Source organism: Ciconia boyciana, chromosome 1 (genome assembly GCF_034638445.1).
Source record: "Ciconia boyciana chromosome 1, ASM3463844v1, whole genome shotgun sequence".
Classification (NCBI taxonomy): domain Eukaryota; kingdom Metazoa; phylum Chordata; class Aves; order Ciconiiformes; family Ciconiidae; genus Ciconia; species Ciconia boyciana.
This window is the reverse complement of record NC_132934.1, coordinates 77,229,478-77,244,953: the sequence shown is the minus strand read 5'-3', so window position 1 is coordinate 77,244,953 and position 15,476 is coordinate 77,229,478. Positions and strand designations below refer to the sequence as shown.

Genomic DNA, 15,476 nt, shown 5'->3' with positions numbered 1-15,476 from the left:
CGGGCCCCGAGCAAGCGAGGCCGGCGGGTCGTGCCCTCCCCTCCACCTCCCGTGCCTGAGCCCTCTCAGGGCGAAACACCCACCGCCCCGAGCCGGCCGCCTCACACCCCTCTCCCGCCACCGCTCCCCCCCGCGACGGTTAGAGTGCCCAACGGAAGGCGCTGACGCAGCAGAGCCGCTCGTCTCCAGGGCAACCGGGAGGCGGCGGGCGGGGGAGCGTCGCCCCCTCGCGCCACGCCGGCGACCGCAGGCCGCGCCCCCCCGGGCGCTGCGTGGCCGCCTCCCGGGCGGGGCGGGGCGGAGCGTCCCGGGGCGGCGTGGGGAGTCTCGGCGGTGCGAGCAGGCGGTGGCGGCGGCGGCGGCTCTGCTTTGCAGCCCTCCCGCCTCACCCCCACCTGCCGCCCGGTGCCATGTGCGAGCCCAGCAAGCAGGACATTGCCGCCATCTTCAAGCGGCTCCGCTCCGTCCCCACCAACAAGGTAAGGGCGCCGGGCCGGAGCCGGGGCCGCGGCGGGGGGGGAGGCAACGGCTGCGCTCCGCCGTTGTGACACGTCGCACTGCCGGCGGGGCGGGGAGGGGGAGTGCCCGCGGCCCACCACGCCCCGCCGAGCCCCCGGCCCCCCAGCCCGGCTGCCCGCTGCCGGGGGGCCCCTGTGAGAGGAGGGAAGGGAAGGGAAGGGAAGGGAAGGGAAGGGAGGGCAGGCAGCGGCACCCGGTGCTGGCCGTCCCGGAAGCGGGGGAAGCCCTTCTCGCCGTCGTCTGGGCAGCTCTGCCTGCCCTCCGGCCGGCCCGGCGGGCGATCCGCAGGCGGGTCCGCTGGGCGTTTTGGGTTAAGCCTTTAATTGGGGAGGTGCAGCTCCTCTCGGGTAGCTGGTGTCTAAGGATTGCTGGAAGGAGTGTCAGCTCAGCTAAAAATAAAAAGCAAGTTCCGAAACAGTGACAAGGTAGAGTATTGAATGTGTTTTTCTTTTTCTCTTTTGGGCTTTTTTTTGTGTGTGTGTTTTTTTCTTTCTTTTTTTTTTATCAAAGAAACAAAGCCCATTGTGGCACAGCTGCTTCTGTGGCGATAAAAGTTTGATGTTTTCTCATCAGATTGGACTCGTCCAGCAGAGACTTTAATTTTTCACTGTCGTAAAGCCGTGTTGATTTTTTTAGTATCCATTACGTATGAAGGTGTGCGGTGGCTAGCTGCGAACTGGGAAAGGTGCCTCAGACTGCAAGGTGACATGGCAGAAGCGTTGGGCGGCAGAACTACTTTCAGCAGCTGTGTGCTCCTGTGCTGCTTTTTAGTGCCATCTGCTCCATTGCCTTGGCATTATGATATATGCTGTGAACACATCTGAAAAATACAGTAGGAAACAGTTATGAAGAAACACCGTGGTTTTGTTTTCTGGAAATATGAGTCTGGAGGTCTGTCTTTGGTCCAAGACTGGCTTCCACGTTTTCAACAGAAATCATTGAGACTGTATGGGCAATGGGCACACGTCTGGTTTCTCAGAAAGCATAGCTAAAAGATGAACACTCGCCGACTAGTTTCCAACACAAACATTCCTAAAACTTGCCTTTGCAAGGAGGGAAAAAGTTCATCAAGGAAAGGTCCTAGTCCCAACAGGGAGAGTCAGAGAGAAGGTCTTTTACAGGCTCCTGAAATTCACTGGTACTGTGCCCGAGAGGTTGAGTAGTTCTGTAATGCTGTTGTGGTGCTTTTTCTGTATTGGGATCACGAGAGAATCAGAAGGTACTGCCCATAGCTGGTGAGGATGGAAAACACAAGGATGGAGTGCCTCGAACAGTTCTGAACTTCTTGTTACTGTGCTAGACTTAGTAAGGTGGTTGTGGTACCTGTGGTTGCTCAGGCATATCTGTCTCTCCTTGCAGCCCTGTCAGGTGCTATACAGAAATTTAGTGCCAGTGTTGACAAAGCAATATTGGCACAGTGTGTGCTGCTATTCACGCTAGGTCAGTTTGAAAAGAAGTAGCTCAGGTGCAGAGAGCTCGTTAGCACTGCAGTGAAGCCCAGTCTTGTTGACCTGTAAAGACAGAGAGGAAGGAGAGTGGGAAACATCAACAGCTTAGATCTCAACTCTCCCGTGCCCATGTATCTGACCAGTCTTTTTAAGTAAAAGTTGTTGCTGTCATCAGTTTATCCTCTCACATTTGATTACATCTTGTTCTGTTTCCTTTCTCTTGTGTTATTCTTATGCAGTCTGCCCGTTTTATTTGTAGGGCTTTTCTGCTGGGAAAGACAGATGTGGGAAAGAAATGCAAATATGAGAAGGGTTCTGTATTAAAAGCTTAGTAATATGCTTTAACTGTGTTGTTCATGTATACAGTTTGGGAAGAACTGGTATCTCTTCAGTGCAGCATCTGGGCTTACTGACTGTCTACTATAAGCAGGCACGTACATTTACACTGTGCTAGGTGCTCTGCAGTAGTTCTTAGTGCACATGAGCTTAGGCAAATAATTCTCGTTTAAATAAATGTACAGTTTAATTTGTGGATTATAGTGTGTTTAAACTGATATTTGAATAATTGTCTTGAAATTAACATATCTTTAATTTGATCTTAGTTTCCTTTACTGTGTATAGCATGAGAAATAGCTTTTTTTTGAGTTCTTAGTGTGTCTTTGGGTATTACATAATATAGAGCTGTCTGACGACACTTAACAAACATGTTACAATTATTAAGTAGGATGTATTTTGTACATACAAAAATGCTCATAGTCCCTAAGCTACCTGGTATTGTTAACTTCAATGTTTGTAAAGCTCACCTGTTTTGAAGACTTGCACCCTGAGGCTGTGCTGTACAGTCTCTTTTAATCTGGCATAAATCTATTCCTCTGAAAGTGGTAGTTTTTCATTCCCTTCTCTCTGGTTCTTTCTTTTCTTTTGTTGATGATAGTATTCATCATCAGCTTGGAGACCCTTGGCTGAAAACCAAGTATGTGGGTTATGGTGGTGGTTTCTCATTTTATTGGTGGTGGTTTCTCAATACAGTTGTTCAGTTTTGTTATTAAAGTGTGTATTGTGGGTGTGGTGTGTATTGGAGGGTGGGAGTTTTTTGCCCCACTCTAGAGTGTAGGATATAATGTCTCGCTTAAATCATTTTAAGGCCGCAACGCTTCCAAAATGGGCAGTCCTGTCTTCTTCCTATGGCAAACACTCCTTTTCCCTCCCTTATATTGGCATGACTGGTCATGTGGCTGTGATGTGAGTCGGACTTACCTTTGCTCTGAGTCAAAGCAGAGCAGTGCTGGTTTCCAGTAGGATCAACAACTGTGATTATTATTGCTGATGCAAGAGAAGAAAGCAAGCATATCTGGGTAGAGTGGCTGGTAACTAAGAGAGTAGCTGCTTGGACTTGGATCACCTTTGAGCGAGTGTGAAACTACCTCCTGAGTTGTAGCTGGTTTAGTGTTGATGCAGCTGTATGGTGGCCTTCCATGCTAGGAATGGCAAGCACAAGGAGATGTGGAGCTGCTACCCTGTGGCAGTAGCCCTGCTACATGGGAGGCTGAAAGTGTCAGTGTAACTGTGACTGCAGCGATAAGCTTGCTGAACCTGCTCACCTCTTCTGAAGTGCCCAAGCTAACATTTCTACAGGCTATATATTATTTCATTTCCATATCTAATAACAATGTATATTATGTATTTATTTATTAACATAGGTATCTTGTGCAAGGTGACTGCTTGCTGTGGATTATACCTGGGTCTTTTTGTTGGCTCTGGTACAAACATCTCAATTAGGGCTTTTGCTCTTTTTTTTTCAAAGTGACTGTTACTGAATCTAGGCTGTCCTGAAATGCTTTAACACAAAATAAGCAAAAAGAATGCAAGTGTATTTTAAAAGCAATAGATTATTTAAGCATATCCTTCAAATTGATTTTTATAATGATTTTGATATCTTAGTTGTGCCTAAATCAGTATAGAAAATACACTTTATCTTTTATTGGTATGGAAACGATTTCATAGGGTGAAAATTGGTTTTAATTTTTTTTTTTCTTCCCCCCCACTTCTTGTTAAAATTTATGTGGTGGGAAGCACTTTAAGAATTGAGAAAACTAAGCAAAATGAGTCTAAATGTTAATGAAACATGCTTTTATTTCTGTTGCATAACATGATGGAAATGGCAGTTCTACATTACTTTCACAAGAAAATTAGATGTTCCTACTTGCATCGCAATCCTAAAAGCTTCAGGTTTTATGCATATGAATAATTTTCACAGATGTCTGGTAAATAGTTGATAGAAAGTCCTGCATGAGTGAAGATACTGAGCTATATTGCTTTGTGGCAGCTAGCTTCCAAGGTGATGCAATTGACTTTTAAGATGTTGAAATTAAGAAGTGCTTGTAATTGTACCGGGGAGGGGATGAGGATCTTTAGGGATGTGTATAATTGAACTTTTTTTAAATGGGGGATTTTTTTTAACCACCCGCTGATACTCAAGATTCTTGTTTCCCGTTTGTGCTCCAGGGAATTTCCACAAGACTTAGGACTGTAAGTCTGCTTTGCTTTCCTGTATTAGAAGCGAGATCAGGGCTGTTCTGTTCACTTTGGTTTCAAGCAGAATCTTCTCCTGTTTTGTTGTCCCCATCCTCCTTTTGACCTTGTAAGAAAAAGCCTGAAAATAGCCAATTTAAAATGAAGATGAGGCTCATGTTGCTTTTAAGGAACTACTTCAAAGAATGGAGAGAATTGGGAAAAAGATAATGAGTTCTGACTACTAAGGCTGTGTGTTTTCTTAGAGTATGGCATACATGAAGAGTTACTCATGAAGAGTTTCCCTAACTCCCTCTATATCATTCTTCCGTTTGTGCTTGTTTCACGGTCTCCCTCTAACCCTTCCTTTTGTCACTCATAATGTGTAGCTTTTGTCTTATTTCTTCTTCCTGCTATATGTCAGTGAATGACCCCATTTCCACATACAATAGTGGGATACATAAATGACTTAACATTAATAAATGTTAAGTCTCTGTTGAGAGAGAAAAAGGGGAATTGCACATGCAGAAACTGTGACCTCCATGCTTTCTGTTTGTGTTACAGGTCATTAGTCTAACTGAAGCTCAGACTTAAAATGTTCTTATGTCGGAAGAGCTAATGCTGGATCTGCTGGTGAACTTTGCTTGTGCCTGATAAACTTGGACTGTACAAGCTTAAGTAGACCCACACTAAAACGAGTTTAGCCTCAAACTGCTTCTGGGCCTGTACTTGAAATTTATTTGGGTGGATGGTGGATGATAGGTGAGCTGACTTGAGCACAAACTCAGGGCTTGTTTTACTGGGTATGTACAAAAAAATAGAGACAAAAATCTCTATTTAGTTGTACAAATAGAGTTTCTAGCGAGGAGACTTCTTAACCTTTTCTTTTTTTTTCAGCCTGACAAGGAGGTGCTGGAAGCATTGTGGCCTGCTTGTAGGGTGTTCCGTATGTCCCCAGCTGACTTGGAATAAACTTTTTTTTTTTCTTTCTGCGTATAGCTAGAACTTCCCTTGCTGTCTGAGGATGCATTAGATTTATAGGAGCATGTTAAAGGATAAAGTTGCAGATTGGAACTCCATCGATTTGTGTGTAAAAGCTTGTCTCTCCGTGGAGTTATTTCTTAGTAGATGCCACTGACTGTATCTATAGATGGATGCTTTTACTGTAGAAGTACTTCTTTGCAGCCTTTGTAAATACCACTGAAAAAGCATTGATCAGATAATGAAGTGCTTTCATACAGGAATAGATGTGTGCACATGGCATTAACTAGGAATAGCTGTTTCTGTTTAAATTTGTATTCTTCCTTGCATTTGAAAATTGATTCGTATCAGATAAATTTTTTGTTCTTGCTTTCCTTGGCCAAAGAAGTACAAAATTCAGAATAACTGAAACAGGACTTGAAAGTTGTAGTCTGCAGACCTGCAAAGTGTATGAGATGTAGACGCAGATACCTCTTGTAGTTTTGGCTGAATGTTAGGAGTCTAACGTGGTGGCAGAGGGTAAGAAAATCTTGGTTTTGTCTATGCAGTAATTGTGGGCATATTTGCTTTTTTACTGGCCGATGTTGTGGGTAGTTAAAAGGTTGATACAGCAATACACGTGTGATACATCACACAAATAGTCATGCCTGGCAGAGAGTGCTCAGCTAGGCAGTACACAGCATGGATGCTTTCTTCACACAGCTGGATTTCAGAGGCTTGCTCTAAGGGTCAAGGATTCTATATGGGAAGGTAGATAATGATGTCATTAGTGCTGCTGGTAACTGCAGTTGCATGTATGTTCTGAGGAAAGAGTAGACTTAGTGGTACGTCATGAAGAGAGCCTGCCCTTGGCAAAATATTTCTTAAACGCTTTTGTATTTCAGTAGTGCTGGAAGTACTGTGTTAAATGTATGTTTGCACTAGACTGATGTGGGTTCTCTGACCTACGGTTTCTCAGCCTGTGGTCCATGTGTACACTGGTTATAGTCAGAAACCGGGAAAGCATGTAGTCCTGTCTAGTTAGGGCAAAGACACACAAGTGTGGGCAGATAGCATAACTCCTGTTTATATTTATAAAATTAGGATAATATGAAGTTGTCATGTCAACAGATGCTGTAAGGATGAGTTAATTAAGTTTGATCACTGCAAGGGTGTTAGCATGACCTATAATACAACTATAAGACGTAGTTATGCTCAGGTCCTGTTACTGATCTTTATTTTCTTTAAGGTATGTTTTGACTGTGGAGCAAAGAACCCTAGCTGGGCAAGCATAACATATGGAGTTTTTCTCTGTATTGATTGTTCGGGGACCCATCGATCACTTGGTGTTCATTTGAGTTTCATTCGGTAAGTAGTTTATATATTTTTATAGTAAAAATTGCATCTTTTAATGCTTTTGTTTGTTTGTTCAGATACCTGCTCAGAGAGGAAAACCCATTCTTCTCTCATCTACTGATTCAGGCCTTTTTAATGTTTGTATTGGCTTTGATGTATCTGATAGTTGCTTAGGGATTAGGTAAATAGGTAGGGTTTGGCAGAATTTGTACCATGCACCCATCCCCATTACCTGCTTGTTGTATTAGTAGTGCGCATTCGTTGGCAGGTCTGTTTCTACATTGAAGATGATGAAAATGAAGAACAGAATAAGCATGTTGAAGTGTTTTATCATTCCTCCAAATGAAGACTGAGGCAAATATTAGTTTATTATCTTCAACAGTGTTACAGTGTATTGATCATAAAGATAATCTGACCCCCAGCAAGCCAGTTCAGAGAGCTAAGTAGCATTTTGCCAGCTTTGCTTCCTGAAGTAGTTCATTACGGTGTCACCTGAGTGCTAGTCCTGGGGTAGTGTAAAGGGCTACCCCTTTTGGCAGCTCTTTAGCTCAGTCAGTCAGTTGGTACAGTAAATCTGCACCCTGAGCTTATCACATTTCAGGTGAGTATCCTAACTGATGGCCTGTGGGCCTTTTTGGCCTAATAAATAATTACGTATTGGAAATGTAAGGTTCCGCTTGAAGTGAGGGAGAGCAATGCATCCAAGAACGGATTGCAGATAAAAGCAGCCGTTTTCCATCAACTAACATTCTTCCTCTGCTGCCTTTTTGCTGTATACAAGAGTGTTACAAGAGGCCTCTCAAGAATCCGTTCCTAATGATCACAGTATTAATTCTCCTCATACTCACTGAGCCCCAAATTTTTGTTGTGATATGACATTTGAATTGTCATTTTGTCCATTACACGTGATTATCATCTGCTGTTGACAAGAGTTCAAATGTGATTCCTGAAAATGTATCTTACTGGTGCTTTTTAAAAGGGAAAACCTGCCAGCCAGAGGGTGCACTTTTTTCAAGCTTTTACAGTTTGAAAAACTGTGGCAGTTCTACATGGCTTTATTAATTTGTTTTGCACATTGTGTATTGTCGCAGATTTTTTTTTGTATAGATGCATGTTTTTCACTTTACAAAAAAAAGGGAGGGAGAGAAACACTTTAGCAAAAAAAGGTAGAGAGATTTTAAATGGCTTTGGAGATAACCTTAAAAATGTTTCCTTCTGTTTAGATCTACAGAACTGGATTCCAATTGGTCTTGGTTTCAGCTGAGATGCATGCAAGTTGGAGGAAACGCAAATGCTGTATGTACTCCTGAGTATTTGCTTTGCATGTTGAAGCTTGTTAGGCTTGGAAGCTATTGTCTGTCCTTATTGGTTCACATCTTGGGATATTTTTATGTTACCAGTTAATTTCTCCCCCCCCCCCCGTTTGTAAGAATTCCTTTGAATGCTGATTTCATCTTCCATACTTCTTGCAACTTTTCCGTCTTGGTATAATCTGCAAATGTTTTATTTTTCCTTAGAAGTCATTAATAAAAATCACTGAAAAGGCCATATCAGATTCCTTGTCCATACATGTCTAATTTAACAGTGAAACAGCTGATGAACAATGTCTTTCCAACAGCTCGTAAACCTAGCTTACAGGCATTTTCCTGTGACCATATATCCTTACGTGGTTTATGAAAATATCATGCCAAAAATCATGTCACTGTCAAAAGTCACACTGAAGTCAAGATCTGACTTATAGCTGAGGTACAACTGAAGTTAAGACATGCTGCACTGTCAGAGAGGAAATAGCAGTGTTTTGGTTTTGGCCAATTCATATTGGCTGTTACTTTCAACTTGATTTTTTTATGTACTTAAAAATTAGTTTGTTACACAGTATTTTTGTAAATTGAAGTTATGTTGACTGCTGTATTATTATCAAATCTCCTTTTTAAAAGAGGACGTTTTTCTTTGTCAGCTCCTTCGGAATCTTGCCTGTTTTCCTGTGTTTTTTCAAAGATTGACCACCAATAACTGAGATTGCTTCCCTAAGTTCACCCACCCTGTGAAGAAACGTGCAACTTCCCTAAGCAATTTCTACTTTTCTTCTAATTCCATGAATGCTTACCCCTTATCTTTCTTCATTTGTGCTTTGTCCTTAATGTTGTTTCTTTAAGAAACTTCACCCAAACTTGCTTTCCATAGGCTTTTTCTTAACCATTTTGAGATTGCTGAATCCGCTTTCCTTAAGTCTAACACTTTCATATTCTGCTGTTTTTTTCTATTCTTTTTCTTTCTATTTCCATAAAAAGAATGATGAATTCAGGGTCATTATTATTTATCTTCCACTTCTGCATTTTCCAATCAAACCTTTTCTTTGAATTAGACATCCAGCAGGTCACTGTCTCTGGCTTACACATCTGAGCAGTTGCATGCCTTCTTGAGAAATAAAGTGATGTCCTGTCCCTCTTTTTCTTCTGCCTATCCTTTCTAAGTTACACCTTTCTGTATTAATACTGCTGTTAAATGAATTTCCTCACCAAGTTTCTGTTATCTCACTTAGTACATGAAAATCACAGTATTGACTAATCAGAAGAGGGAGATTTTTCATGAAAATTTTTTTCATTTTTAGCAAAAGGTTTTAAGGCAGTCAGAAGGAAGAGACGGCAGAGTTTCAAAAGTGCTTCAGTTAATGTTAGAAAGCATATTATCAGAAGTTTAACGATAAACCTTTACTATTTAATTTTATGACTTTTTGTCTTTCTGCTTGGGTGTCACTGTTTCCTATCATACATTGTACCAAGAGGTCTAATATACCCACACCCACCCCTCAAATACCTCAAATTCACGATAGCCTGTTTTGGCTTACCTAGGAAGACTAATACCTGAAAATTTAATGACAAGTTTAGTAAATTATCTGGAAATTTAAACAATAAAATTAACATATTTCCTCTAATTGCGTTAAAAAAATAATTCCCTTTTTGTTCCAATTAAATGCCAAATTCTGTTTTTACTAACTACTGTTTAGAAGCACTATCAGATTAACATTAATCATTTGTAATCTAAAATTGCCTGGTGATGCTGAATCTTGGATAACAGCAGTCCTGAACTTCGTACCTATGTATCAGATTGCTAGAAAATCTGAAGTGTTCTTAGTTTGTTTTGTTTTCAGAATAAATCTCTATGATGATTTGAATTAGGATATACAAAAAAAAAGCTCTGAATATCAAGTTGATAGTTGTATATATTCAAATGCAAAAATGCGCAATGATTTTGATACCGGTGATGTTTACGACTGTTTCTGTTGTAATCACAGAAGTTGACTGGCATTATCTCTCTCTTGCATGGTTGTTGCTTAATTTTTATATGAAGTCTGGTAATTGTATACTAGATTTATGCTTTGCAATTACAGTGTATGAGGTCATAACCTTATATTATATAGATTTGCTGATCCTATCAGAAACTTGTTTATTATGTTTTCCTGTAATAGTCTGACGTGTTCTTCTGTGCAAGAACATATGACATGATTTGCTAGTCAATTCTAGGTACTGAAAAAATGCCCAGCTTTTCCATGTCTTCATCTTTCAAACAACTTCCCCCCCCCCCCCCCCTCTTTTTCTCCCCATTGTGGAACTCTAATATAATTGTATTGATTTGCTTTTGGTTTAAGATCCTAAATATCAACAAAATTTTTCATTGATACTTTATATAAATACACAAGCTTGTAAATATATATAGGTACATACATATATATGTGCATACATATACTTTTCTTTTGAAGGAAGACCATTTTTATACAGTCATTTTGATGCTATTGAACATACGTTATTTTCTCTAGCGTGCTAGAGATGAAGCCAAGCAATGCGTTTTAGACTATCAGGAATGTCCTTTGAAGCACAGGTATTGGCAATCAATTACCTGTTCCTTTCTACAGTTAGTTTCAGAACTAGGATTCTTTGTATTTGTATATGCTTTTAAAATGTCCCACTAATGTATTTGGTTTTTCTGTTGTTTTGTTTATACGTAGAGAGGTTGCCAGAATGGAGTTTTCTTTTTATTTTGGAGGTCTACATAGACTTAATAATTTAAAAGATTAAATTTAGATAGGGGAGCAGAATATTTTGCTGCATTGCAATATATTTTTGTGTTGAATGCCATAAGGTTTTAAACCTGTTTCTCATAGCATTTTCTGTTTTCTGCTTCATAGTCTGCTTTTTTCCATCAACATGGATGTACGACAAATGATACCAATGCAAAGTATAACAGTCGTGGTGCTCAGCTTTACAAGGAAAAGATTAAATCTCTTGCAACACAAGCAACAAGAAAGCATGGTACTGATGTGAGTAGTGTGTGTGTCCGATGTAATTTAGATTTCTGAAAAACTTTGTCGTCTTTCCCTCTACAGTAATTTTAAGTTTCTAATTAGTAATGCAAAGGATTTTCTGTCTTTGGGAGGTACTGATACACATTGCAGTGAATGGGCAAGCTGGGGTGTAAACTACTTGCAGCTTATCTTTTTTTGTTTGGAAAAAGAATATTGAGATAGAGCTCAACCTGATATTTCAGGATCTCTGCTGGGTTACTCAAAACATTAATTGTAACATTTGCAGTAACTTGCAGAAAATTCAGGTATTCTTCAAAATGGAAACTGCTTTGTTTTGCAGGTGTGTTCCAAAATTATATTAGTGTTATTGCATTAAAAAATGTCAGCACTTCTCCATGAACTATATAGTGGTTTTATTTTTGCTTTTCTGGAACTGAATTATTATTGAGAAGTACAGCATGTAAAAATGTAAAAGTGCTAATAGAATTAACTACCAAATATTTGTGACTTAAGTGGGATTTGATTTGAACAGGTACATGTGTTGTTTTGTTTTTTTCCCTACAAAAATAATTTTTGAAAAATTAGCGAGTTATATATCTCCTGAACTTGCTGTTCTCCATTAAAAAATGGTGAAACAGTTCATGCATGCTATGAAAACCTTAAGTTAGGTTGCTGACAGGAAGAAGTTATTAGCAAAGTATGCAGAATTAGTTTGCTGAGGTGTTAAATAAGTTTGACAACAGTTCTCTTCTGCATACACAGAAAACATGTTTTGATTGTTTAATTCAGCTTGTTAAAGTCCGTGACTGATTCGTTTGAAGTTGACTGGCTGTGTGGGAATTAAAAGAAAAGCAAGAAAGCTTGGGTTTTTTTCTAATCTATGCATCAAATAGCAAGAAATGTAATGGATTATAATAATTCTATATCACAAATGTTATAGACAATATAATTCACATCACTAACTTCAGAGACTATTTCTTTTGGCTTACTAAACAGCTTTAGATGTAAAATATGTTCAAGTAAATATAATATACCATGTGCATTTAAGTTGATGGTTAATACCCCAAATGACACTTTGAAGAACTGTGATTATCTTGCTTCAATTACAGATTCCATCCAATTGTTTGATATTAATTATGTATTTTGTATTTAAAAATTTTAGTAAGTATATTTCTGAATTATGTACTGCAAGCTTAAGTGATTATGTGCTATCTAAATTGCTGAAGTAAATTATTCAGATAATTAGATTTAGTACCAACCATCCCCTCCCTGTCACATTTTAAAAAATTTCTTCTGTAACTTACTGATTTAGTTGATTGTGGAATGATTAAGTAAGCTTGTTCCACATTCAGTAACTTTGTTGACAGAGGTCATTATTTTTGGTCATGTATCTTTTGCACGTAGTAGAAAGAACCATAAGGAATGATTTGCCTATGAGTAACCTTGGAGTGCAGATCACAGGTTATAGTTCTGTCCTGCACAATGCTAAGAATGACCTGAGGCACTGTGGGCCCTCCAGCCTGCCCTGAGATCAGGCATAGCTCAAAGATGTTAGTTAGCATCTTGAAAAACTCTGCTTTAACTGTAGCAGAAGTTTTGCGACTCTGAGACTAGGTGGGAAAATTCATCAGAGTAGCAGACCACACTGATACAATTCCGAAAACTGTTTCCAGTACTGCTATTGTTATGTTTTCAGATTTTTTTTGCTCTGGGAAAAATAAGGATATTAGAGAGAAAATACCTTATATGAGAATATGAACTTACTTACTTATTATAAAGCTCTACTGATACTAAATATTGACAGTATTACTGCAGCAGAGCTTATACTGCGGATCTGGTTCAGAAGGAAATGGGTAATGTGAAGGAACACATCAAAGATGTATGAAATAAAAAAAAAGGAATATCATATATTGAAGCTCGAATAAATTTGTAAGGAAAAATTATGTACCAGGAAAAAAATCAATAAATTTTTAACCTAAAAAAAAAAAAAAAGAGTAGTTTTAAGATTAGTGCATTTGAAAAAAATATACTCATGCAATTGTCCTGTAAAATTCTCTCTCTCTTTTTTAATTCTAGCTGTGGACAGATGGATGTGGAATGCCACCTGTGTCACCTCAAAACAAAGAGGAAGACTTTTTTGCATCCCATGTTTCTCCCAAGGTATAGATTACCTGTTTTTAATTCTTGTTAGCTTTCTAAACACTTAGGTTAATTGTGTACTCTATGATGAAAATTAAACCCTGAAAGAAAACCTTATAGAGAAAGGGTAGGTCAGGGAATTAACATTTATCTGCTTTTCCTTCTGTGGGTCTCAAAATTCTTCCTGGATGTGAACCACTTTCTAACGTGATAATTTAGAATGACCCAAATAGTAGCTAAAATGTGGAATGAAACTATGTTTTTTGTAGGCATACAGTTCCACTTGGACTCATGATTCCTTGCTTGGGAGTGCCCGATTTAAATACACTGTGTGATAACTTCGGTTTTTAATCAGTTTAACAGTTCTTAAAACATTGGCTAAGCAGAAACTATTTTTCTTCCTCCAAAATACTTACATCCTCTTTGAAAAAGTTAAAGTAACTTTCTGAAGGCTATTGCTACTGTTGGCTTTCCTTTATTTGTTCCTACCTCCTTAAGGTGATAGATGCTGTGTTTATTTCACAGATTAATGTTTCAGACACTCTCTTAAGTCTATTTGAAAAATACCAGTGAAAACAACTTCAGCAATGGTGATCTTAAACTTAGAGCAATTAAGTTGTTACTACACCTAGTATTCCTAAATATTGCAACAATATTAAGTGTTCTGGTATAATTGCTTTCTAGTACAGTTGCAGTCTGAACACCTGAAACACAAGTATGAGCATGCGACATATTTTGGGACAGAGAAGAATTCAAAGAGCTTGGGTATATCAGATTAGCCCTTGTTGTGAAAACTCTTCACCAGTTCATATGCATGTGAATTCCCCTGTCATGAGGTTGTGGTTGTGCATGTTGTCATGGTTTAACCCCAGCTGTCAACTCAGCACCACACAGATGCTTGCTCACTCCCCCCCAGTGGGATAGGGGAGAGAATCAGAAGGGTGAAAGTGAGAAAACTCATGGGTTGAGATAAAGACAGTTTAATAGGTAAAGCAAAAGCCACACACGCAAGCAAAGCAAAACAAGGAATTCATTCACTGCTTCCCATGGGCAGGCAGGTGTTCAGCCATCTCCAGGAAAGCAGGGCTCCATCACGCATAACAGTTACTTGGGAAGACAAACGCCATCACTCTGAATGTGTCCGCCCCCATTCCTTCTTCTTCCCCCAGCTTTATATGCTGAGCATGACGTCACATGGTATGGAATATCCCTTTGGTCAGTTGGGGTCCCAGCCGTGTCCTCTCCCAGCTTCTTGTGCACCCGCAGCCTACTCACTGGTGGGGTGGTGTGAGAAGCAGAAGAGGCCTTGACTCTGTGTAAGCACTGCTCAGTAATAATGAAAACATTCCTGTGTTATCAACACTGCTTTCAGGGCAAATCCAAAACATAGCCCCATACTAGCTACTATGAAGAAAATGAACTGTATCCCAGCCAAACCCAGCACATTCTCCACCCCTTATTCCATACCATTTATGTCATGCTCAGGTCCCACACTATCCAATACAACCTCATTAACCACCACCCCCCTTCCCATCCTTTGATATAATACACAGATATCATTCCCCTAGTCTGTGAACCACCCCTGTAAAATGCCCATAAAACATCCACAAATGTTCACTGAGTTCATTTAGTCCATGACTTTGGGCTCCATCTGTTATGGTGGTCACTCAGGGCAGGAGAGGTGCTGTGTTGTGTGGAGTTACTGGGCACCAAAGCCAGCTCAGGTCCGGTTGCTGCTGCACTTGCACTGCTTCTTGTAAGGCTTGTCCTCCACTGGTTCGGGTGGTTCCTGCTAATAGTAATTCCTATGACATGCAACTCAAATCATAGGTTACAACAATTTAACGGTATTTCCATTACGATCTCCACCCTGGTCCCTTTGGGCCAGGTTATAGGGTTTAACGTTACATTGAACTCCTCTGCTTGCTCCTAGCCTGGCTAGCAGCAAGGGGTTCCTGCTATAGGAATTCCTATGACATGCAATTTAAATCCTGGGTTACAACAATTTAAAGGTATTTCCATTACAATCTCCACCCTTGGTCCTTTGGACCAGACCATTGGGTTTAACATTGCAATGAACTCCTCCCCTTGCCCCTGCTCCAGTTTGGACTTATCCACAGACTGCAGTCCCTCAGGGGTGTACCTGCTCCAAGTGGAACCTTATCTATGAGCCACAGTCTCTCCAGGTGCACACCTGCTGCAGCATAGACTTATCCACAGCCACAGTTACTTTGAGATAC

The 15,476-nt window shown here is 40.1% G+C and overlaps 1 protein-coding gene across 4 annotated transcripts in view; it reads left to right on the top strand.

Moving 5' to 3' along the window:
• The first annotated feature begins 291 nt into the window (after positions 1-291).
• ARFGAP3 (ARF GTPase activating protein 3) overlaps positions 292-15,476 on the top strand; it is a 41,619-nt gene continuing 26,434 nt past the window's right edge. Inside the window, exons 1-5 of one of the 4 annotated variants that reach the window (XM_072875738.1) lie at positions 292-479; positions 6,688-6,806; positions 8,018-8,090; positions 10,981-11,112; positions 13,174-13,257. In XM_072875738.1, the coding sequence (XP_072731839.1) occupies positions 411-479; positions 6,688-6,806; positions 8,018-8,090; positions 10,981-11,112; positions 13,174-13,257 (477 nt within the window). In that variant the 5' untranslated portion in view covers positions 292-410. Of the gene's footprint in view, positions 480-701; positions 945-4,477; positions 4,497-5,095; positions 5,241-6,687; positions 6,807-8,017; positions 8,091-10,980; positions 11,113-13,173; positions 13,258-15,476 lie in introns of those variants that run through there. The other 3 variants (XM_072875746.1, XM_072875764.1, XM_072875756.1) reach the window with 3 other exon arrangements.